Here is a 26,842-nt window from a genome sequence, read left to right on the forward strand (position 1 = left end):
ACAATTTTGTCATTGGGCACAACAGATTATCCGAGCTGATCCGAATTTCTTCTATTATGTTATGTTCTCTGATGAATCGACGTTCAAAAATAATAGTGAATTGAATGAACATAATTGTTGGATGTTAACCTACATTGGCAAAGACAAGAAGATAACACAAGCACACAAAAAAAGTGGTTGGTCCGGCGGACTAGACTAGTCAATCTTTTTGTATTTTGATCCGCTGAATCCGAATCCAGGGTCAGAATTGCAAAGTTAGCTCGTATTTTCTAAACTCAAAGAAAATTTTTTTTTAATGTCCGGCGGACTAGACTAGTCAATCTTTATGTATTTTGACCCGATGAATTTAAATCCAAGGTCAGAATTGCTGAATTGGTTTATTTTTTCCTAACCTCAAAAAAAAATTTTTTTTAATTTTGGTCCGGCGGACAAGATTAGTCTATTTTTATGTATTTTGACCCGATGAATCCAAATTCAAGGTCGGAATTGCTGTATTGACTCACTTTTTTTTTAACCTCAAAAAAACATCTTGTAAAAGTAGTTTGGATCACAAATGTATAATCCAGATTGTGTAGGCTTGCGTAACTACATTATCCGGGGAAAATTTAATACGTATGATAAATCTGAGCTTCTGTGAATAAATAGCGTAGAAAATTCACTTCCCTTTTTCTATTATATACAACTCATTTATTCTCGAAAGTTTGGATTAATGAACAAACTGAAACCTGGATGTTACAAGTCTGATGAATGGAGATTATTCATCGATTCTTCTAAGAGAAGCTTGAAAGCAGTGTTGCTGCACAATACTAATGTATATGCCTCCATTCCTGTAGCGTACTCAGTAGTGGTAAAAGAAGAGTACACAAACCTGAAAACAGTTCTTGAAAAAATTAAATACACAGGACATAGCAAATTTGTGGGGATTTAAAAATTCTTACCATATTATTGGGTCAACAATCAGGTTACAAAAAAATCCATGCTTCTTATGTGAATGAGATAGTAAAGATCGAATGAACCGCTACATAAGAAAAGAATGGCCGACAAGGGCGTCTTTGCAACCTGGGTTTAAAAATATTATAAATGAACCGTTAGTTGAGCCTTCAAAAGTTTTTCTTTCACCTCTTTATATCAAATTAGGACTCGTGAAACAATGGGTTGAATAAAGCTCTGAATAAAAAATGTAAATGCTACCAGTATTTACAAGAAAAACTTTCCAACATCTTTGATGCAAAATTGCGAGAAGGAATTTTTGATGGACTTCAAATACGTAAAATGTTGAGAGACGACAATTTTGTCACTAAAATGAGTAAAGACCAAAAAGCAACATGGCTGAGTTTCAAAGGTGTCAGAAAATTTTTTAGAAAACCACAAAAGTTAAGATTACAAACAAAGGATGGCGGAATTAATGAAGAATTATAGAAAATTAGGTTGCCTAATGAATCTTAAGTTGGATTTCTTGGATTCTTATATCGATTACTTCCCAGAAAATTTAGGTGATTATAGTGAAAAACAAGAAGAAAGATTTTATCAGGACATCAAGAAGATGGAGAATCGATATCAAGGCAAGTGGGATGTGAACATGATGGCTGATTTCTGCTGGACGCTCAAACGAGAAATGTTTCCATGAAAGGGAAGGAACGTAAAAGAAAGTCATTGCACAGAACCTTTGAAAATAAAAGAATTAGATATAATAGAAAAAGAGAGTAAATTTTCTACGCTATTTATTCACAGAAGCTCAGACTTGTCATACGTATCGAATTTTTTCCGTGTAATGTGATTACGCAAGCCTGCGCGCTGGATTATACATTTGTGACCTAAACTGCTTTTACAATGTGTTTTTTGAGGTTATAAAAAAATGAACCAATTTAGCAATTCTGACATTGGATTTAAATTTAGCGGGTCAAAATACATAAGGATTGACTAGTCCGCCGGACCAACCACTTTTTTTGTGTGCTTGTGTTATTAAAATCGCTGGAGTGTGAATGTTTGGTGTGGTATTGTAAATGGCTTCTTCATTGGTTCTTATTTTTTTGAAAGAATGTTAATATTGTAAATTTTTTGGAACTTCTCAGGGATCATTTACCACAATTGCTTGAAGCCGTTGATTTTCATACACATTCAAAGAATGTGGATACAAATGGATAGGGCGCCACCTTATTATGCGGCAATAGTGAGAGCTTATCTAGATCGAAAATACAATGGCAGATAGATTGGGCAACGAGGGGCCATCGCATAGCCTCCACCTGACCTGATCTGACTTCACTTGATTTTTAATTATGAGGGTATATTAAAAATGTTGCTTATGAGCATGCGCCTACAACTAGAGAAGATGTGATAGAGAGAATAAGAGCAGTTTGCCCAAATATACTGCGAGTTATCTTACTCAAAACGGTCAGGCACTTCGAAAATAGGTTGGAATTATGTATTCAAGCCAATGGAGATAATTTTGAATATTTCCTTTGATAAAGATCTTGCCTTGACAGGCTGGATCATATTCGGATCCTTACTGGTTGAATCATGTCCAGATCTTGCTTTGACTGGCTGGATCATACTCGGATCTTACTTTCACTGGCTACATCATGCTTAGGTTCTACCTTCACTGGTTGAATCATGTCCAGATCTTGCCTTGACTGGTTGGATTATACTTGGATCTTATCTTTACTTATTGAATCATGTTCAGATCTAGCCTTGACTGGCTGGATCATACTTGGATCTTACCTTTACTGGCTGCATCATGCTTAGATGTTGCCTTTACTGGCTGGAACATGTTCCGGCCTTGCCTTGACCGGTTAGATTATGTCCATATCTTGCCTTGACTGGTTGGATCATACTCGGATCTTATCTTTACTGGTTGAATCATGTCCAGATCTTGTCTTGACTGGCTGGATCATACTCGGATCTTACCTTCACTGGCTACATCATGTCTAACTTTTACCTTCATTGGTGGGATCATGTCCATATCTTGCTTTGACTGGTTGGATCATGTCCAGATCTTGCCGTGACTAGCTGGATCATACTCGGATTTTACCTTTACTGGTTACATTATGGTCAGATCTTGCCTTTACTGGCTGGATCATGTTCCGATCTTGCCTTGACCGGTTAGATCATGTCCAAATTTTGCCTTGACTAGTTGAATCATGTAAGATAAGACTATCGGAAAATGAATACTTTACGAGATATTTTGAATTTTTTCAAACTGCAACTTTGGAAATTTATAACTCGAAAAGTACTTAATGAAGAAACATTTGATTACAGTGGAAAGCTCTCGAGGTAAGCTACAAAAATATGTAATAAAAAATAGGGAAAGCCATTAAAAAAAATTGAGGTGACCTTTACGTGACCTTCAAATAATTCTTCAAGGTTTCTTCAGGCATTCTTCAAACCAGTGGTACTATTTTATGGCCCCCTCGAAACCAAACAACTTTTGTTTGAAGCATTTTTTTCTCCTGGGCTTGGTTTTCGAGATATTCGACTGGATGTATTAAAATGGTTCACTCTGTATATTATTTATAAAAATGTATCGATACTGCATAATGGACCAAAGAGAAATAGAGAGAATAATATGGCCATCACAAAAATAAATGTAAAAAAATTGATTTTGTTTAAAAAGGTCAATATTTTGTTAGAAACATATATATTTATATAAAATAAGTTGTTATATCGAAACAGGATTTTTATTCACATTTAACGGAAGTTAAATAAAAATAACGTTAAATCTAAAGAATTTTATTTATATAAAAGATTTAAAAAAATTAATAGCCTTAAATTTAAAGCTTTTAAACAGTCTTAATTAACAGTATTAAATTAACAGTTTTTGAGAACGTTAACTGGAAGAAATCTCATTTATAAAAAAATACAAGAAAAACATTTTATTTTATAGAAAATCTTACAGAAAACAAGTTATTCGCAAAAATCGCAAATGTAGTTATCCTTTTCCAGAGCAAGCAATGTGCGCCCACATATCATATTAAATATTGAATCCACATTTCACCTTCAATGTCTTCTGAAAATATATTCATATAAAAAATTTTACAAATTAACAATCTTGATAAAAAAATTATACATTTATACAAAATTGTAACGACCCGTCTTTTCCCTGCGGTCGTGCTTTGTGTTCGGGGTCAGGGGAGACAAGTTCAGAGACACTTTTTTACTGATATTAATGATATGCTTTTTATTGTATTAAAAAATATATGTAACATAAAACGGAATGTATGATAAGAGATGGTACATTATAATAAAGCTCGATTCAGAAATGCAAAGGTTCGCCGTCGTTCGTAGCTTCGTCTGATGCGAAGTGTCGTGAATACCGTGGATACTGAGAACGTGGTGTCGCGCTGTCAGTGCGTAAGGTTTATGTTCGGCGCGGTCTTGTGCCTTGATTGGCTGAACGCGGCGCGCGCGTGGCGTTCGTGTTTGTCGGCCGGCTTCTTCGCGCACGTGTGCGTCGATCGGTGAGTGACGCGCGTGTTTTTCCGTCGGTGAATCGTTTTGTCGGCGGCAGCTAGCCGGGAATGTCCGGCCGGGGCAGGATGCCTCCTTACCTCGGTAGCCTGTTGCCGGGAAATCAAAAGGAGGGGAAAGATTCGGCGGGCCGATAATGTCCGGCGGAGGCGGGATAGCCCTTGCCGTACGCTATGCCGTACCGGAGAGGAATTTTTGGTGGGCGAGTCTGCCGGTAATATCCGGCCGGGGCCGCTATACGCAGACCTCGGGTGTCTCGAACCTGGTCGGAGGCGAGCTCGGCTCACCAGGAAAATCTGACTGCTCCTTCGTCTTTGCCGCTCTTTTATACCTTCGGTGGAGGCTCGTTGTTTCGTCGTGGGGGGTGTCGTACCGAGGAAGATCGCCTCATTATTCGTGGGTGCGAAATTCGAAAATTTTAATTTTCCGGTATTGTTTTTCTCTCGCGGAGGTCGTTAGCCTGCTTTGTTTCGCGCGGTACGTCGTCGATGCAGAGCGCTTGCGCGAGCTGTCAGCCGGTGCGTGATCGGAGTGCTGTCGTTCGTCGGGGCGAACGTTTGCAGTAGTGGGGAGTCTTAGGCGGGCGCGGAGCGGTCGTCTCCCTGGTCATCTCTCGGACGACGATTCCGGCGGCTGGACGGCCGAACGCGATTAATTCGGAGCTATCGTTACAAAATAAATTGTTATATTAAGACATGTGATTTTTATTCATTGTTAACGGAAGTCAAGTAAAACTAACTTTAAATCGAAAGAACCTTATTCATATAAAAAATTAAAAAAATTAACAGCTTTAAATTTACAACTTTTAAACAGTCTTAACTAACACTCTTAAATTAACAGTCTTTGAGAATTTTAACTCGAAGAAATCTTATTTGGGTGGAGAAAAGCAATCCGTTTATCACGAAAAAGATATATATTGTTAAAGAGCGATATATTCACAGAGAGGCAACGCCATAGACCAAAAAACATGAGTTATGTAAGACAACATAGATTGTAAACTAAAACAGGCTATATGGAGTCGAGTACAAACGATATATCGATTCTAAATGTGTGGCGATTAACATCGATTATTGCAACACTCCCTCTATCGGCACACAAAAAAAATAAAATAAACAAGAATTTTATCTTTGGTTAAGTTTTAGTGTATCCTTACAGTTTATCATGTTATTTTTTAAGAGTGACAATTAGTTAATAAGTCTGCAGAATTTTTATCTGTGAGGATGTACTGCACAACAACTTCTTTTGCTTCTTGAATCTCTCTGGTAAAATGGAATCGTGTGTCAACGTGCTTGCTCCGCTGATGATACACGCTGTCCACGCTGAACTTGATTGCACTCTGGTTATCGAAGTTTATATACGTTGGATTGTCCGCGTAGGAGTTATCACCCATATGAGTTAAGAAGCGCCGAATATATATCACCTCCTTTACAACTTCTAAAAGTGCAATATATTCAGCCTTCATTGTTGACAGAGCGACCGATTTTTGTTGTTTGAATATCCAGCTGATGGGGGCCCTCCGCTAAGACCAGAATAAACCCAGTACAGGAACGTCGATTATCAAGATTTTCTTCCCAATCGGAGTCAACGTAAGCATGAAGTGGATTACCAGATCTTTTGTAGATGATTCCATAGTTAGATGTATCTTTCAGATATCTCAATACGTGTTTTGCTGTTTTCCAATGAATCCTTCCAGGGTTTGCATTGAAGCGACTCAGAGTATTTGCTACAAACGACAGGTCAGGTCTTGTAATATTTGCTAGGTAAATGAGACTTCCGACGAGTTCGCGGTATGGTACTTTTTTTATTTGATCCTTTTCTTCTTTTGATGATGCTTTATCTTTGTGAGGTAATTTTGCGCCAGCTTCTATTGGCGTTGAGGTTGGATTAGCAGAGGTCATACCAAATCTTTTGATGACTCTGTCCACATATGCTTGTTGAGAAATACATGTGCCTCCTGTAGCTCCTTCACGTTCAACGCGCATTCCTAGGATCTTTGTTACTTGTCCTAAATCTTTCATTTTAAATTTTTCACACAATTTTGATTTTATTGTGTTGAGTACTTTCAAATTTCGTGACGCTGTAAGTAGATCATCTACGTACACAATTACGATTACGATATTATTGTGTATTGATCCTACAAATACACAAGGTTCAGTTTCTGAGTGTTGTAATCCAATGCCATTTAGGCACGTACGTAATTTTTGATACCACTCTCTGCCAAATTGCTTTAGACCATATAGTGGTCGTAACAACTTGCAGACCTTGTTTTTCTCTTCAGGAACTTTGAACATGGGCAATTATTTCATATAAATTTCTGATGGAAGGTCTTCTTGAACGTAAGCTGTGACAACGTCTATTTGATGAATGTGCAGTCCTTTCTCAACGCTTAAAGCAAACAAGGTACGTATGTTTTCCATTCTGGCTATGGGAGCGTAGACTTCATCAAAATCTATTCCGTAGCGTTGTTCGCATCCACGGGTCACTAATCTCGCTTTATATTTTTTTACATCTTTGTTTTAACTTTTCTTTGTATGAAAAACTTATTTACAACTTATTGCCTTTTTACCTGGTGGTAGATCAGTGAGTTCCCAGACTCCGCATTTTTGTAATGAATTGTACTTACTCCGCATTGCCTCTGACCATTTGTCTTTGTGAATACTGGATAAAGCCTCTTTTATGGTTAGTGGATCAGTTTCGACTTTTGCGACATTCGCTATGTGGTATTCCTTTTTGGTCTTCCTCGCTAACTAATGTGTATCATCTTCGGCCTGCCAGGTCCTCTCCTTGAATTTATCGATGAGGATTGCTCGTCTTCTTTATCTTGATTTAATTCCTTTTGCTTGTTTTAATTAATTTCGTCATCAGTTACAGTTTTAAAATTTGTGTCATCGTTCGAATCATTGTCCGACTTCTGTATCTTTTCATTGTTTGTACTCGACTTATTTGTATCCTTGACTCTTGTGTTTACTGATTGAAGAGGCATCTCTACATTTTCTGGTAAAAAATCGTGTTTTAGTTACAAATCGAGGATTTTCAATGAAACGAACGTCGTAACTTTTAATTACTTGTGATGTTCCTCTTTGCCATAGTCGATAAGTTTGATTCTGTATTGTATCCGATAAATACAAGATCTTCGCCTTTTGCATCCCATTTCGTTAGGCCAGGTCCTTTCTTCAAGGCGGTTACATGTGATCCGAACGTTTTCAACCTTCTCACGTCAGGTTTCTTTTACTCCATAGTTTTAATGGTGTCTTGTCTCCTATTGTTCTTAATGGACATCTATTTTGTAAGTATACCGCTGTGTTGACAGCTTTGGCACATAATAATGTCGGACTTCCTGATTGTAACAACATGCACCGAGCCGTTTTTTCTATCGTTTAGTTTGCTCGCTCGGCTACATCGTTTTGTTGCGGCGTGTATTCTACGCTGAATTCTCTCTTTATTTTTTCTGCTTCTAGAAATTAGTTAAATTCCTTTGAGACGTATTTCTTAGCGTTATCAGTGCGTATTTTTAATATTTTCTTTCCATGATGTCTTTCCACTCTTGATAAATACTTCTTAAATGCAGCAAAAACATTACTTCTTTTCAGCATGACTACTTCAATATATCGTCTTGTAGTCGATAAATGTTACGAAATATCGTGCTCTTCCCATTGATGTAATATTCATTAACCCACAAATATCCGTATAAATTAACTTTAGCACGTTCTTGGTCCTTGTCTCAGAAGCGGGATGCGATAGCGCATGTATCTTCGCGCGGTTGCAAATTTCACATGGAATTATGGTCATTTTTGAAGAAATATCAAGTCCAGTTACTATATCGCTTGTCTTTAGTTTGTACAAATCATTGAAATTTAGATGACCATATCTTTCATGCCACACTTTCAATTTTGCTTTTGATCCATCTGCAAACATAACGCTATGTTGGTGTGCTATCTTCACTACGTACATGCGATTTCTTTTCTTAGCTGTTATCTGCATGGTTGAGCCGTCTCCTTACGACACAACTGCGTTCTCTTTCCCGAATGTTACCGAGTAACCATGATTTATGATGGCTGATACAGATATTAAATTATTTTGTAAATCTGGAGCATATAACACATCTGAGAGAATGATTCGATTTGTATCGTTTTGTATTAAAACATTGAGGTTTACTTTTCCCGTAGACCATTACCATAGATTTTCCTGCTGTTCGAATACTACATGGTGATCCACTGCTTATATTCTCGAATACTCTTCTGTCTCTGCACATATGCACCGTCGCGCCGCTGTCGATGCACCATTCTTTTTTCCTTGCTTGGCATGTCAATGCAGTGGCTATCATCACATCTTCAGCTTTGTCCTTAGACTTTTTAGATTTATTTGCACATTTGGCTTTATTTTGTGGTAATTTTGTTTTGCAAACCGATTTTTCCGTACCTAAAACATTTTTCTATAAATTTACTCTGTGCGTTATCTTTATTCGATTGGTTTTTCTTTTATTGACATTTGTGGTATACAATGCTGCACTTTTTTTATTGACATTCGGGAATATAATGCTGCACTCTTTTTGCTGTTGCTATATCGTCTTCGAGCATCTTCTTCAATTAGTTTAGCTTTGATCACGGATACTTTTGGAATATCATCACGGGACTCTATCGCGACAGAGCAGTTTTCAAGTTCTTCTGAAAGGGAACTCAACAGTACATAATTGATGAACAGAAGTTCCTGGGGAATAATAATCTCTGCATTGGCAAGCATATCAGCTCGTTGCTGGCATTCATTGACAAACTGAGTCATTGACTGGTCAGGTTTTTTTTTTTTATTGATATAACTTACGGTAAAGTACTGCTTTTCTGACCGGTCCTTGCGATTTGTGAATATTCTCTAGCTCGTCCCATACTCCTTTTGATGTTGTTTGCTTCTTTATATGGCCAATCTTCGTCTTAGAAACACCAAGAACGATCAGCGCAAGCGCTTTCTCGTTTTTCGTTATCCATGCGGCTTTACAAATGTGCTAAAGACATAACCCCGTAAATCGTTATATACAAGGATGCTTTTCATCTGCATCCTCCATAATTGCTGTCGCATAATTTCTCAATATGTTGAGTGCCTGCCGCTTGCATTTTTTATTCTTCTCGTCTCGTCGACAATTATTCGCACACCAATCGTTGCCCTTAAATTGCCACTCGTATCTGCGTCAATACACATCCGATCTTATTCCGCTCGACTTCCCGAAACGCCTGGGTTCATAACCTGTTGGATCTTATCCGTCGGGAGTTAGAATTCGGATGGAGAAAAACAACTTGTTTATCATGTTACGTCCAGCCTTACACAATTAGGATCGGATCGAGTGTTAGGAAAGTATTTATGGAAGATGAAGATAAGGCACGGAAGGACGTAACATGACACGACTCCCGAAGGCGCACGGTCAAGAGAAGGGAAACGCCTCAGGGGGGAACGGACTCGTAATGCCCAGGAAATGTGGGTCAGCGTGCCAATAGGCCCGTTATAACTCTGTTTTCCTGGTCGTGCGGTCGTTGGTCCTATTTTGAGTCAGCGAATTAAATCGCTTTAACTCGGGATCGGACTAGGTACTATCGTTAATCGGGAAAAGCGGGGAGGTCAGGTGAAAGAATTGATTGAAAAGGCAGATTTAGACTCTTAACGTAACTATTTATTTATATAGTTAATGTTAAGTGACAGATAATTACAGGCTGAGTTTGCAACGTGATTATAAATTTAGTCGAGTCGATTTACATATGATGGGTTGTTAATTTCCTTATGGTTAATTCCGTTACAATTGACGGGCGGGATAAGAGATTCGTTAAACAATATTTGCAAGTGAGACGCATTTTATTGGTAATGTTACAAGTTAAGTTTTATTGCAGTGTTACGATTAAAATTACTACAAGGTGAATACAATTATTCGTTGTGGCTTACGGAACTAATTTCGGGATTGCTCAGATGTTAATAGTGAAATTCAATGTAACACAAATAGGCTAGTACGATTAATCGTTGCAGATCTTACTGTTTTAAAATTAAATTTATTGCTGATGAGACGGATATGAAGGGATTATTCGATTTCCTGAAGTATGGCGGTGGATGGAGGAAAGAAATTATAGAAAAAATAGACAGGGACTGCGAAAGGGTGAGAGATGCGGGGAAGGAATACGGAGATGTGGTCGGTGGGGGCGAGGGAAGATACTGTAGAGCGTAGAACATCGAGATTGATTGAATCGTCATGTATTAGTGAATATTCGCGAAAGTGAAATCTTGTTGGGTTAGATTTCATGGAGAACCGAAAGGATATAGACGATTCGAGTGAATCTTGGAAAAAGGGGTCGAAATGATAATATGGAGGGCGGAAGAGTGGGGCAGAGAATTCTTCTAAAATTTCGATACTGGAGTCGGAGGGTGCAGGGGAGAGTGGTGGCGATTCATTTTCAAGCTTTAGGGAGCTGATGGGGGAAACCGTGGTAGGAGGTACTCGAGGTGAGTCCTCGTGGATTGAAGAATGAGAGGGAGGAAGGATTCGAGGTGAGTCCTCGGCGGTCGGAGAACGTACCGTCTCTAAGAACTCCCAGTAGGCTTGGTCGAGAAGGGCCCGTGCCGGCTCTGACTTGACTCCGACGTTTCCGTTTTAATGACTGCTATGGTTAAGTCGGGGGTGGTTGTTCACTGAAGTGACAACAGCATATTATCAGAGAACAGATGTTGCAACGTAAACTCACAGCAGATTTGCGCCAAATATGCAACAGATCTGTATTCATAAATGATGACAGATTGGTCGAATCTTTTCATTTCTTCTTTCATCACAGTTATAATTTTATTTGAGATGTAAGCAATCTCCTGGGAAGATTTATTAATTCAGGAGTAGAAACAGATTAAATAATTTACCCAACCCTCTCCATAACATCTAATATTTCTTATAGAGGGGCCTCTAAATTTCTTTGTAGTTAAATTAAATCTCACTCCAAAAAAATGAAAATACTACCAGTTCTGTATCATAAAAGTATAATGTGACGGTCCTCCGTCACATCCTCCGCAGGCGCAGCGAAGGAAGATAATTTTTGCTTACCTTAGTCGCGCTGCGAGTGGTCTTTATGTAGCGAGTTGACTGCATTTTACTCCCGAGAAAGTAAGCCGCCTATCGACGGTGCCGCACTTTTTATTGCCAATTTGACATTTCAACAGATCTGCTGCATTTCTGGTATCAATCTGTCGCGTACTTTGACACACAAATGTTGTTGCATTTCTACAAGCAATTTGCTAACATTGTTTGCACTTTGGTGTTTGTCGTCAATCTGTTATCAATACTTTTAATAAATTTGCTCGCAGTTCACTATTATTTTGTCATGTATTCTGATGACAGACGTTGCTAAATATTTGCTGAATATCTGCTAATAGTGTTTGCAATGACAAGATGTGTTTCTCATTTGTCGCCTTTTTGGCAACAGAATCTGTTGCCAACATTTGTCACAGCAGAAATGGTTATAGGGGTATATATACAAATATATATATATATATATATATATATATATATATGTAATATCCTGTATTAATGTTAAAAATAGAAAATGCCGAATTGTGTAGCTTTTGGATGTTATCGGTAATAATACATCAAAAAAAGGTGCAATGATGCATATGTTTCCACAAGCTTTAGAACGTCGAAAAATATGGATAGAAAATGAAATAAGACTTGAAATAAGACTGAAATAAGACTTGAAATTTGCCGCCTTTACATGTCATGAAACGGAAAATGGCGACTTCCGTCACATTGGCACAACTCTCCTTATAGGAACTCTAGTGATGTACGGTGGCCAGCCTGGCTGGCGACGCAGCGGCGCGTGAAGCGGTGCGGTTGTCGGCGCGGTATGCTACCCGGTCTCAGCTGGTCGACGCATCAGCTGATCGGTCGACACTGTCGTTGTCACTTCGCGTGGGTGACAAGTCGCGGTGCCGGTTCCTCTTCAATGCGGAGTCCCCGGGAGCTCGGGTGCGGAGCGTGGCGGTGTGCGGCCTCTCAATACGCGGCCAGAAAGGCACTCAGTGCGTGCCGGAAAGGATCGCGGGTTGGAGGTTATGGCGCTCAGTATGCGCTCTAGGAAACCTCCCAGCTAGCCAGGCCTGTTAAAATCACATATCGTGAAAGCTTTACAGCAAGGATTGTTTCAATTTTGACAACAATTTTATGACAAGTAATTGTCTGTTGCTTTGTTTTCTAAAAGTTTTGAGCAAATTTACGGCAAAAGTTTTCATCACACGATGCTGCAAATAACAGAGAAAGACTTGTACATAAATATTACGTATAGAAATTACAAGATTTGTTCCGACACAATAAAATGCAAAATTTAAGCAAATAACAGAGCAAACCTTACTACACGACATGACAATAAATTTATGGCAGAAACAGGAAATCTTGTTATGCACAGAATAACGGCAAATTAGTAGCAAGAACAAAATAAAACTTGCCGAGCATACTTTCGCAACAAAATTGCGACAAGGTGTGTCCGTAAACAGCTTAGTTTTTGTTGGCAAGGCTTGTCGCAAATAGTATGAGGCACATTTTATGTAAATAATAGGGTTGCATTATCGGGTTTTAAACTTTATTTCTGACTTTACTATCTATCTCGAGATGGCGCATTTCTCGTGAAAAAGATTTACCTACTGGATTAATAAAAGAGGCTCGTCGAGAACAGAGAACTAAGTACGATTGCACCATTCACATTTAATATTGGACTAATCAGTCTAATATTTCAGTCTAATAATCATTTTTGTTGATCTAAATTTCGAAAATATTTGTCCTGTTCTTGCCACAAATTTGCTATCATATTGTGCATAACAAGGTTTGCCTTGTTTTTGCCACAAATTTGCTATCATGCTATGTTCAGCAAGGTTTGCTCTATTCTTGCCACAAATTTGCTATCATATTGTGTACAGCAAGGTTTGCCTTGTTCTTGCTGCAAATTTGTTGTTATGCTTTACTAGTAAATTTTACCCTGTTATTTGCATAAAATATGCGTCATACTATTTACAACAAGCCTTGCCAGCAAAAGCTAAGCTTAATGCGGACACACCTTGTCGTAATTTTGTTGCAAAGGTTTGCTCGAGTTTGCGGCAAACTTCGCGCAAAGTTTGCGTCATTTTGCTAGCTGGGCTGGCTCAGTGCACCAGGAGGTAGGGTCTGCTCACTTCGCAGGCTGGGAAAGCTCTGTCTTCTTATCGCGAGTGGAGGGTTTATGTACCCTCCACTCGGTGGTGAGGGGAGCAGAGAAGAGTGGAGGCAACGCGCGAGGTAGGGGGTAACGGCCTTATCTCCGTTCTGGCGGCAGCGGAGGAACGGCTCGTTACAAGATCTTACAGCAGAAATAAAGGAATTATAGTTAGAATTTACTTGCTTTTTTGCTTTTAAACCTATTATACGTGGAATTTTGCTCTGTATTATGGAAAAGCTCATTTCATCCACATTAAATATACGATCAGGAGTATAATTGTATTCCTCGTATACTTTTTCTAACATTTTATAAAACGGACACAGATTCTTTGTTAAAACCTATTACTCTGAAGTGTGAAGTACCACTTGGTTTGTGAATAGTTAAGTTTGGATGTCTTTTGATAAAATGATGAAACCAGGCTTTACTAGCTTCTCCGGTTTGACCGAAAGGATGTTTTAATTTATTTTTTATGGCTAGTTGATAAGAGCCAGCTTTTTCACGTCACCCCTTGTTAAACCAAAATATCGGTTTCTCATTATTAGTAGATAATCTACTAATTGTATTTCCATTTTTACAGAAATGATTGGCTTTTGCCTTTTGTATTTACGGATTCTTCTGATGGCAAATTTTTTGCAACGAGTCTTCGAATTATAGTTCCAGGAACGTTAAACAAATTTGCAACTCTTTTGTAGCTTAAGTTTTTGTTCTTTACAGAGTCGATTGCTAATTGCATGACTTTTGCATCTCATTTGTTCCTGTATTTTTGTTTTTTATTTAGCATCTGTCTTAGCATCTATTACACAAAATAATAATAAATATAACTTGGGTATTATATTACACAAACAAAAAAGTAATTAATTCAACAAAATATGTAGTTGAGGGCTGTCAACTACAGATATACTCATTACATAATAATTTATGCTATTGCAATATTAATGTGGCGGCACGCCATAACGCGACGCGCGCGCAGCGTCCGCGGCTTCAGTGATAGCGTGCGCGCGGCCACCACTAGGCGAGAGCGCGGCGCCCCTTCTCAGAAGTCAAGTGATAGCGCTTGGATTACATAAGGAGACCACCCACGGCGAGAAAGCATCCTCCTTTGCTTTGTGTGGAGAGTTCTATCTGGGCCTATACAAGCAGTACGTTTTTTTAAGAAACACCTAAGGGTCTTCGCACCTGATATTCGGTCGAAGTCTCCTCCGGGAGACAATCAGCCTCCAACATTCTGTCTCGCTGCAGGAAGCTGGCCCACCGCGGTTTTCGAACAAATTCGGTGCACCCAGGACGGTCTGTTTAAGACTATCCAGCAGCCCGCTACGGAGAAAGTCTACGTCCCGTGGAGACTCATCTGGATTGCCTTCTCCCAAGAGAAATTGAAGGATCCCAGACTTCAATCACGGGATCCTCGACTTTGCCCCGGTCAACAGAGGCACGCAAACGGTCAGACGCGGAGCGGTCACCAAGCCTACGCAGACCGCAATTTCCGGATCAAAAATAACGGTCAACCGGCCAATGCAGACTACAGCTTTTGGACCGCAAATAGTGTCTAATACCACAACCCGAGGCACGACTCCTGAGACCACAATCGGGTCCCCCGTCGCACCAACGACGCCGATCTTGCTTCCCCAGACACCCGGAAAGCGCATCCCTCGCTCCGCGCTAAGGAAACATAAAAAGGTCTTGAAGGACCTCTTCGAAAGCGACAGTGACGAGGACTAAGGAGTCCTAACCTTCTCTAGGCACCTACGAGTGCCGCCTAATCCTTCCATCATTGAAGCAAGGCCACTTAGGGCCAATTTCATTAAATATCTTGTAATCGGCGATTAGCAAAACTTTGTTTTACATAAACGAAGATTTTAATCTCGATTATGATCGATCGAGTTTCACCGGTTTTACAGTAACGCAATTAACTCTAGTTTAGTAAATCGAAGTTTAAGGATAAACGAACACCGCCAACGTCGCAAATATAAGGATATAACCTAATATTCGCCTGCATTTTGTGAGATAGTGAAAGTGAATACTTTTACCGGAAAAAATGTTTAGTTCAATTTTTAGTGTCAAGCGTAAAAGAGATCCAACATTTCAACTTGCGGAAAAAAATAATTTAATTGACATAGTTTCTAAGCACTACAATATTGTAGAGTGCAAAAAGACTGATACTCTCAGCACTTGTACCAAAAACGAAGAGTGAATGAAAATTGCTTCAGAATTCAATGCAAGTTCTACGTTCACAGACAGGGAATCGCAGGTGCTTAAAAATCTTTGGGAAAACTAAAAGAAAAAAGCTAAATTTGTTATGACGCCACAGAATCAAAGCATTTTTGCCGCAGATAAGTTGCATATTAAAATCACAAATTCTAAATGCATTTCAGCATAGGTAAACTTCTAATCACCAATTCTTGCTCTAGGAGGCGGGCCACCAAAGAAATTTAAGAAAGATCCAACTCTGGAAAGTCATTATATTGATTTGAACCAATGTTCAAGATTTTGTGAATACTTTTGACAATGATGGACCTATTATTTCAGGTAAAAATTTACGACATTACTTATTATTTTTGTCTACATTCTGCAATTTGTAGGATATCTCTCACACTTTTATAAATAGAAGCATTAATCTAAATCTCTCACAAATCGTATTCATTTCTTTACAGTTTCTAAAGAAAATGACGAGGATACTGATATTACTCATGACGAAGTAGAAAATATCCCTGAGGTAAATTTGTGGTTAGTTTTGTTTCTCCTTGATTATAAGATTTTATTTTAACCATACATGGAACATTTTTTAAGTGTATAAACTGGTCTAAATTACTGTGAAACATTTTTCTGTCATTATTTATTCTATAGTTTTATACTGGAAAAATACATTGTTTTATTCCAGGATACATTAAATGGGGATTGGTCGACCTATCACCATCAATGCTCAAAATACCTACAGCCTCTGTTCTTCGTCAAAATCAAGATTTGAACATTATAAATATACGAATTGAATATGTCGCTGATTCTGAAGACATTTTGAAAGAAAACACACAAGTATGCTCCACCTCTTCAGTCAACTTAACAGAAATTACTTTTTGTTCCACAGCATCCACCCCTACTATTAAATCTAAAAAGTATTTTACTTTTCGAAGGAGGCCAATCCTCAAACAGTCAGAGGGAGATGAACTTGCCCACACAAAAATAAAGACATTGATTGCTAGCAATGAGCAAGCAACAGAACAACATGAAATAACACTGAGAATTCTGGCGTTGCAAGAAAAACAAGAACAAGAAAAATTAAAACAAGGGATTGAGAAAACAGAGCAAGAGAAACTGCGTACTGAAATGCTTCGAGAAGAAATGCAAAAGATGAAGAAACACTGAAGAGAGAACATGGACTGTGAATTGCATGTATTATGTGCATCATATGTTTTACTTTTAAAAGCCACTTACACTTGAATGTATAATTTAATTTCATATTGAGTTTATTTGAGACTTTTCTTTTTATTGTATATTTTTAGTCTCTATATATTCTTTTTTTTTGTAACTGACAAGGGAACCTCGCGAACTCGAGAATTTAGATTTTAATGAAACTTGGCATAAATGTAGAGGGGGTGAATACATGAATTTAGAAATTTTTAGTTGGTGCTCAGAAATGGTTTGAAGGGGTGAAACCACCTTTTAAAGTTGAGATGATTTTTGTGGTTTTTCGATATATCTCGTAAATTAAACAAAATATAAAAAAAAGTTTCATACGAAAATTTTACAGTATAAATACCTTTATTTAACTATGCTATTTATTAAAAAAAATTTTTTTTTTTCCGGAAAATAAATAGCGTAGTTAAATGGAGATATTTATGCTGTAAAACTTTTGTATGAAACATTTTTTAATATTTTGTTTAGTTTACGAGATATATCGAAAAACCGCAAAAATGTCTCAACTTTGAAGGGTGGTTTTACCCCTTCAAACCGTTTTTGGACACCAACTAAAAATTTCTAAATTCATGTATTCACCTCCTCTACATTTATGCCAAGTTTCATTAAAATCAGAATTTACGGGTTCGCGAGGTTCCCTTGTAAGTGCAATTTAAACTGAATGTATAAAGTTTTCATTTAGGAAACTTGGAAATGCACATTTAGGCACACCAAAGATTCTTCTAATTTTCAAAGTTATCTAACAAATTTTCCAAGTAGAAACTTACAGTTAGTGATATGATTCTAGTTGTCTAAGAGTATCGTGTTAATGTAAGTGCATGTATTACATTTTTTTTATTGCAGTTCGTGATATGATTTATCTTATGTTATATGCATTTTAAGAATTTTATGTTTAAAGTCATTTATTGTACAAACTGATGTCATTACAATATTTTTTAGTTTTCTATTATATTGTACACAGCTTTTCTTCTTATCACCTTCCTTTTTTATTATACTATATGTAAGAGTATTTGAATTGAATAGACTTTATTTTCGTTCAATATCTTGTCTCGCACCTTAGTAGCTTTTAGCTTTTATTTGCTAGTCTGGAAAAGATCAATGGAATTTTTTGTTTGAATTTGAGATTCATTATATAAATGTTCAGCAGCTGTGTTACATTGATTCAGTGGAGTCATCATGTAACTCGTACATGCGTACCTTCCATCTCCAACAAGCACAGCATTACCGTATCTTCTTTGTTGATACATAGCTTTCCGATAGCAGTTATTGAAAATATGGGAGTCATGTGTGCTGCCTGGCCATCTTGCAACAATATCCGTAAACTCCAAATTTACATTGCAAATAGCCTGGACATTTAATGAAAAGTATCCTTTTCTATTACGGAAAACCTCCGCATTTCCACCACCTGGAATTAAAACATATATATACTAATTATGATATATATAACTGTGATAATATATATACTAACTATGATAAAAAAAAGTACATAGAAGAGATATAAATACCTGGTGACTTTATGATCTTAACATGGGTGCAGTCTATTGCATCAATAACTCTTGAAAATCTCGCTTTATTGTAAAATTTCATTTGTGTCTTGCGGATTTGAGAAGGTGTCTCAAGAAAAAGAACATGAAGGGGTCGCAAAGAAGCTGTAGTACAACTGACTCAGTGCACAATTCTGTGAGCAGTAGAAGTGCTGAAACCACATAAATCTGCAGCAGTTGTTTAGTAACATCCAGTGGCATAGAAACGGAGGGCACACAGTAGTTGATTAATAGAAGACACAATTATTTCTGAAAAAAGAGATTTTTAATAATACGTTTGCAACTTAAAACAAAACTTTATTTGCTAAAAGAAATTGGTTAAATAAAGTAAAGCAAAGATAAAAGCCAAAATCAGAGGTAACTACCCACATATGTAACCTCCAAATACAAGTATCTCGTATTCTTTACTGTGAGGAAAATACCTTTTACTTACTTGTCTGTTCGAAATTCGAGTTGATCTTCAAAACAGACAGCACTGTTTGTTTTGACAATCGAAACCTTATTACAAAATCTGTATCATCTAGGCTGTGAAAGTGATCTTCTCTGTCTCGTATCCACCTCGGTCGACGAACAACAAACTCATCCTCATCACTACCATCTTTAAAAGCTAGCACGTTCGCTCTTTGCATCCTTATTTCTTATACTTAAAATATATTACTGGGATTTTTTATATATATTAAATATATCTGAGATATTACGATGCTTGCAGTCGCAATCGCGGTTTAGGTTCATCAACCGACTAAAATTGGTCAATTAATTCTTAAACATCGATCATTTTTAAACTTGATTAATTGCTCTTGGTGAAATCCAATATCAAGGATTAGAAGCGTAATCGAAGTTTAATTTCAACTAATCGCGGTTTGTGTTGTTGGTGAAGTTGGCCCTTAGACGACAGCGTGACGGCGATCCTTTCGGACTATCTCAAGGTCTAATATACACTGACACAACTACACTTGTATATCAAAGATTAAATATACGGACACATAATAATTATTTGTGAGACCTTTCTGAACGGACCTAACCAACCTGCAACTCCTCCACAATTAATATCATAATTCAATCGAGACCATTGTACTTGCATTAACAGCAAATATTATTTTATTGAGTATATCTGTAATTGACAGCCCGCAATTACGTTTTATTAAATCAATTACTTTTTTCTGTATATGCGTGCGTTCCATTTAATGTTCGCAAAGCTCGCGAATATTATTTGTCTTCGTTTAATACTAAAAGACACGGTAGTGGTTCACGCCAAGTAAACGCACAGCGCGAGACCGACCATGTGATAAACAACAAGGATGCTCGCGAGCGATGCAAACGTTAAATAGAATGCATCCAAAATATATTGTATCATAATTACAGAAAAAAATAAAATATTACAAATTACATACATTTACACATAACCTATTCCTTCTAGCGCAAAACTTACGGTACTAACATCACGTGAATTGTAGGTTAACAGCATGGTGTAAGAAGATAAGGTATTTCATTGCGCATAATGGCGGGTCAAATATTGAGTAGCCAAAAGTGTTGCCCAAAATGCAGCATCACTTCGATTGATACTATTGTAAGATGGCTGGAAGACATATTGCTTTTTACATTTTGGGCAAATCTGTGATTGGTCGATACTTCGCATCTCGAGAATGAAACACCTTATCTTCTTACACCATGGGTTAACAGTACAGTGACAATCGATTTATCGAGGAATTTTGTCGATATAGAGATCTCGAAAAAGTGACCATATTACTAACACACTTAGATGGCTATCGCTATCAACATCCTATATCATTTAATTTTGTATAATTCTAAATATATACTGCCGAATAAAGAGTTAAATAATAAGAATGTACTCAAGTGTACATACATTTGGGTGATAATGCGGTTAAGTTTAAAAAGAATGAGGAAGTATATAAATGTTAAAATGTACCTTAAAAAATTTTTGAAATTCTTAAAAGTAAAAATGCCTTATAACAAATATTGATTGTATTCGCTACAAAAAAAGTGACCTTCACTCTAGTCAAAGGAAGAGATCACTTATCGAGCGAAAAATTCATTCTTATAAGAAGTGAAATGTTACTCCATTTCGAGTGACTGTATTTCACTATCGCTTAGAGTAAAATTTCATTTTTTTGGAGTGACGTTTTACTTCAAGAAATTTAGAGAGTACGTATATGTATATTACGAGGATGTTTCTAAAATTTGTAAAATTTTTACGTGGTTTTTATGTCAAATCTACGATCGCATCCACATAGATTCTAGTAGTGTTTTTGAGCGGATGTCCACTCGAATATTCATGTGGATTTTACGATGCCGATCCACGTAGCATTAACATGGATATCATTGTTTTATTAGGGTAAGGAGTTTTATCTCTCCAGTCTCCAATGATTTTACTTTATAGACTCCAATCAAATGTAACTGTCACTCCAGCATTCCTTTAAGCAAATACGTCACATTTATATTTGATCAATCTAGTTCTATCTATACACTTAATTGTCAGACTGCTTTTAATTAGTGTTATTATTGTAATACATATAATTATATTATTATTGTATAAGATTTTATTGTAATTTTATTATTATTTAAAATTATTTTTTAATTTTTTATATTACTGTAACATTTACTTAAACTATTATTTAAATAAAATTATTAATTAATAAGTTATTAAAGATTTGCAATATGGGATAAGAATAAATTACAGGAGGATGCAGCGTTTATAATGGAAAATAGTGAAGAAAGTAAAAAATTGTCCAAGACAAAAAATATTTTTGAAAATGAAGAAATGTCAAGGCATTTGAGAAGATTACTTCACAGTAAAGATCCTTCCGATTTACAGACTGCAAACCGATTAATCAAGTTTATGGTGAAAGAGGTATTAATGTTAAAAAAAAAAAATACTTGAAATAAAACCTTCCGGGAGACCAATAAGTAAACATCTTTAAGTATCATACGCTGATTTTTTTTAATTTTTTTTGAATTTTGATTTAAAATATCGAAAGATAATTTTTTATACAAAAAGATAATTATTCAATATTAACTGTCCATATATCGACTATTACAGAAAGAAAGATATTAAAGAAAAGAACTTTCAGAAAAGTTTTGACCTTTTATATTTTATGTACATCAATTCTGGCAAGGTTCTGCAAGTTATTATATAAAATGTTACTACAGAAATGTTTTTACAATGTTTCATGTATAATAAATTGAAAACATACCTAAACAGAAAATAAAAAGTCATCGTGAACAAAAAGAAAAAATTTTAATAACTTTAGAATCATTTTGACGTTACTATATTAATACTATAGATTAAATAGTACAGTGACACGTTAAACTTTTTAAAAAAAGGTATAAAAAAGCGCCAAGTATACGCGCTCATAAAACGCTCTCAAAAATCTATTTTTGTACAAAATAATTTTAATTTGGCTTTACAAATATACGACATTTTAATAAAATTCTCTTTTCCCCCAAAAACAACAAAAAGTTTATTTTCTCTACAAAAGTAATGATATAAAGAAAATGCGCCAACTATGAAAATGGATGTTTATACGAACTACACATCCACTTTTATAAATAACACAAGCACACAAAAAAAAGTGGTTGGTCCGGCGGACTAGACTAGTCAATCATTATGTATTTTGATTCGCTGAATCCGAATCCAAGGTCAGAATTGCAAAGTTAGCTCGCATTTTCTAACCTTAAAAAAAAATTTTTTTTTAAATGTAGGTCCGGCAAACCAGATTAGTTTATTCTTATGTATTTTGACCCGCTGAATCCAAATCCAAAGTCAGAATTGTTGAATGGGCTCATTTTTTCCTAACCTCAAAAAAAAATTTTTTTTAATGTTGGTCCGGCGGACCAAACTAGTCTATCCTTATGTATTTTGACCCGCTGAATCCAAATCCAAGGTCAGAATTGCTGAATTAGCTCATTTTTTTCTAACCTCAAAAAAAATTTTTTTTAGGTTAGGAAATGCGAGTTAACTTTGCAATTCTGACCTTGGATTCGGATTCAGCAGATCAAAATACATAAGAATTGACTAGGCTGGCACACCGGACCAATATTTAAAAAAAATTTTTTTTTGAGGTTAGAAAATGCGAGTTAACTTTGCGATTCTGATCTTAGATTCGGATTCAGCGGATCGAAATACATAAGGATTGACTAGTCTAGTCCGCCGGACCAACATTAAAAAAAATTTTTCTCGAGCTGTCGAGCTCGTGTATCGGAGTGTTTTGAATAAATCCCGTTTTTTTTTTTAAGAAAATGTGCTATCCTATTTTGTGTACACCAATCACTGTTGCTCACTTATCTAATTGATTTCTATTTCATAATTCATCGCTTCTCTAAATCAAAAAGAACAAATTTAAAGAAATGATATTTTCTATCGTTCTAGCATTTCCTGTTGGGAAAGTTCGATCCATTTTTGCATCATTTTGATTAAATATGAAGAAATATTAATGAATATATCGTGTAAAAGAAAAAATATAACGATGAGAGAACTCGATGTAGCAAATATTATAATAGACGAAAAAAAAACTATTAATTTGAGAATCAATCGTGAATTTACGATAATGATTTGACGAATAAATTTACGAATTTTTATCAATGTTTTCATCAAGGATTTAACAGTACGATACAATTCGATAAGAAACAAAATTCGAGTTGTATGATACTATAAATAAGATATTTAGGAAAAAGAAAGAATATATCGTCAATGTACCGAAAACTATCATTAATTTACTATATTCACAATTACGATAGAAATTAGATTATTTTAAGATTCCATAAGTTTCCATCGCTTTCTCTCTTTCGACTTTCTCAATCACAGAAGTTTATTACGGTTTTAATTTGTCCCTATCTTTGCTAAATAATTTTGTCAAGTAATTACGAATGTGCGTAACGACGCGAGTCTAGGCGCGGTGCGGTGGGAGGCGAGAGCGGCCATTGATGCGAGTCTAGACCCGGTGCTGCGGGACGTGAGGGCGGCGAAGCACAGGCAGCGGCGCCGCTTCTCCTCCTTCTCCCCGCCGCCGGCAGCCAATGCTTCACACAGTGGGCCGCGCTACGGCTCGAGCGGCTCGGCTCTTCCTACGGCGCGCCGCGGCGCGCTCTCATTCGCACAATTAAAAAAATTGATATCTCGATTATTTGTAAATCTAACCCAAGAAAATATTGGACCTGTATGTTCATCTCGATCTCTTCTACCTTTTTACGAGTGGTGGTCTACATGCGTTGGGACACCCTGTATATTATCTGATCCTCTTCTTTCTGTAATTGCTATTTTTTGGCTTCCCATCCACCTCTCCTCTTCTCCTCTTCGATAGCCCTCTTATATGTCGGGCATTCCGGATTCACAACATCATGATCGTCTTTTATTTTTAAATTATATGTTTTTATTTTAAACGTACAATTTACACATTTGTTCTGCTTCTTTCTACATTCACTTGCTTTATGCTTTCCTGTACATTTATGACACGTTTCATCTCTCGTACAGTTTTTTGCAATGTGGTAGAATCCCCAGCACTTGAAACATCTCTTTATGCTAAAGTGATTGAACACAGGACATTTTCTCCAGCCTATATTCAACTTTTCTTTTTTTAACATCAATTCATGTGTTACTTCATCTACTTCAATTATTAAAGATCTACCTTCTTTTCCTTTCTTTCTAGATTGACTATCATCCATATTTTTTCTTTTCGGGATTTTCTTAACTATGCTTATATGAGATTCACCAATACTATTCTGTTTCTTTATTGTATCTATTAGCTCATCGTCATCTAACTCTATTTCTTCCTCGCTAATATTAACAATTTTTATTTTCGGCTTCTTTTGTAGTGATTCTGTAACATTATAATTGTCACCTAGTTTAGACTGTACTACATCTTTTAATTTATCTATTTCTTCTCCGGTCGCACATCCTAGAATTACTGTTCCTTCTCTTCCTTTTCGTACCTTTGTTATCCCCATTGGCATATTCTTAATGTCAACTTTTTCTTTTATTATTTTTTTAGTGGTCTCACTTTCTTGCTGAGTCTTCGATTTGATGATTATGATGTTTTCCTTCTTTTTCTTCATTGCCTCACTGTAACTGCCGCGCACATTTTCCGCTGACGCCTGCATTCCTCCTCGTATTATTTTTCGTAGGTCTTCCATTTCTTGTTTAATAGCTTTTATTTCCTCTTGCACTGTTTCTTTAATCAGCATTTTTATTTCTCGTTTGCATGCCATTTCATCTTTCAACTCTCTCATAGTTTTTACTAGCCAATCAATTTTCGTATCCATGCCCACGTTGACTCCTATCGCTCTGCTTCCGCCACTTCCCGCCGATCCCGTAAAACTTAGTCTTTCTCTTCCGCTTCCCGTCTGTATTGGTGTTTTTTTCACATCTATATCTTTTTCACTGTCTACTGTGAACTTCTCATATGGGCCAGGACAAGACACATATTCTCGATTTCTATCATACATCTTATGTTTACTTGCACATCCAGGATGGAAGAAAAGTTTGACACATGACTTACATGTCACGACCTGACTTTTTATTTCCTTCTTACATGCGGCACATCTATATTCCGCATATTTATCGACCATATTAGTAGGTATCGGCTGATGCCGATCCTATCGATACGGGCGCCCACTTACGTACATAACTTTAATTAATATACACGTCACTATAAATGTCTACCTGTCGCGACATGTATGACCCGCATGGAAAGTACACTAATTTTCCGCATAGATCCACGCACTCTCGCTAGAAAACTTTGGTCCTATTTGGTCCTTACGCGTATTCTTACAGCCACGCCACCTTTTTATAATTTTCTTTTACTTCTTAATTGCTTTAAATTAACTGCATTTGCGGAGCGATCTTTGACACGTCCATCACGGTAGAGACCGACAGAGAGAGAGAGAGAGAGAGAGAGAGAGAGAGAGAGAGAGTGAGAGAGAGAGAGAGGGAGAGAGGGATGAAAGGGGAGAGAGGGAGAGAGGGAGAGAGGGAGAGAGGGGAGAAGGGAGAGAGGGTGCAGAGCGCGTGGATGCGAGGGCGAGAGGGAGGAGGGAGAGTAGGTGAGAGAGGCGGAGAGCGGATGAGCGAGAGAGAGGAGGGAGAGAGTGGATAGTAGAGGAGAGTAGATAGGCTTGAGAGATTCAATTCGTACGCACGCATAAGGCTCGATTGTTCCAACTTCTTTGTAAACACCTATCAAGTAAATATATATTTGTTTTTATTTATTTAAGAAAAGAAATGAAGATAGACACCTACCTGGTAAGTTTACCAAGAAGTTGGAACAACTGGCCTTAAGAGACTGAGATATTAAAAATCTCTTCCTTATAAATAGAATTATATACTAACACACATACACACACACGCACGCACGCACTCACACATTCAGATGCACGCACAAAAGAAGAAAAAAGAAAGCTGGCAAATTATTCGGTTTAGCGGCGCCAAGTTTTTGTAGTAAAATTTGTATTAAAATATTTATTTGTAATATTTGTACAAATAATTATTTATAAAAGTAGATGTTTTAGTTCGTATAAACATCTATTTTCATAGTTAGCGCATTTTCTTCATATCATTACTTTTATAGAGAAAATAAACTTTTCGTTGTTTTTGGGGGAAAAGAGAATTTTATTAAAATTTCGTACATTTGTAGTGTCAAATTAAAATTATTTTGTACAAAAATAAATTTTTAAGGTCGTTTTATGCGCGCGTATACTTGGCGCTTTTTTATACCTTTTTTTAAAAAGGTAATTTTGTTGGATTATGTGTAGTACAATGAGATAAGAATATTACATAAAATTTTCATTATTTATTGGGAATAATTATTCAGAGATAAGTTAAACTTTGTGTTATGGTTTATTTTTAGTTATTATATTAAAAGAAAAAGAAAAAAAATACTTTATTTGAACCTAAATTAGAAGAATAAAAAAAAATTAATGGATGAGTAAGGAAAGAGAAAGAGAGAAGGAAGAGAGAGAGAGAGAGAGAAAGTTAGTATTTAAGAAATAATAAGAAAAAGTAAGAAAGGTAACATAAAGTAAATTATTTAACATGTAAATAAATTATAATTATTGTGCTAGAAAGAGTATTATTGTTAAATTGAGAGAGAGAGGGGGGGGGGGATAACATTGTGTAGTATGTCTATACATATACATATGTACATATATACAATACATATGTGCATGTATGTACATATATATGCAGTTGTGTGTATTTTATCTCTCTCTCTCTCT

General features: G+C 36.6%; 2 protein-coding genes and 1 long non-coding RNA gene across 8 annotated transcripts in view; all 3 read left to right on the forward strand.

Moving 5' to 3' along the window:
- Positions 1-21,863, forward strand: part of LOC105837615 (ADP-ribosylation factor-binding protein GGA3) — a 133,562-nt gene extending 111,699 nt beyond the window's left edge. For all 3 annotated transcript variants that reach the window (XM_036285673.1, XM_012682533.3, XM_036285674.1), the window contains exon 5: positions 21,315-21,863. In XM_036285673.1, coding sequence (XP_036141566.1) covers positions 21,315-21,515 — 201 coding nt within the window. In that variant the 3' untranslated portion in view covers positions 21,516-21,863. The remainder of the gene's footprint in view (positions 1-21,314) is intronic.
- Positions 13,526-17,153, forward strand: LOC118645152. Of its 4 annotated transcripts, none has more exons than XR_004962948.1 (4): positions 13,526-16,187; positions 16,313-16,385; positions 16,540-16,691; positions 16,790-17,005. XR_004962948.1 is itself a non-coding variant. In XM_036285677.1 (2 exons), exon 2 carries the CDS (start codon positions 16,578-16,580, stop codon positions 17,019-17,021), a length of 444 nt encoding a protein of 147 aa, XP_036141570.1. In that variant the 5' UTR covers positions 16,196-16,374; positions 16,540-16,577; the 3' UTR covers positions 17,022-17,153. The 4 variants fall into 4 exon arrangements, 1 of the variants encoding a protein (XP_036141570.1); XR_004962949.1 differs by having other exon boundaries at positions 16,313-16,374; positions 16,773-17,005; XR_004962947.1 differs by having other exon boundaries at positions 16,313-16,374.
- On the forward strand, positions 17,649-19,990 carry LOC114254514. The gene is made up of 2 exons (XR_003625874.2): positions 17,649-18,436; positions 18,610-19,990. It is a non-coding gene; the product is annotated as an uncharacterized LOC114254514 (long non-coding RNA).
- Positions 21,864-26,842: the final 4,979 nt, after the last annotated feature.

Source organism: Monomorium pharaonis, chromosome 4, assembly GCF_013373865.1.
Source record: "Monomorium pharaonis isolate MP-MQ-018 chromosome 4, ASM1337386v2, whole genome shotgun sequence".
Lineage (NCBI taxonomy): Eukaryota > Metazoa > Arthropoda > Insecta > Hymenoptera > Formicidae > Monomorium > Monomorium pharaonis.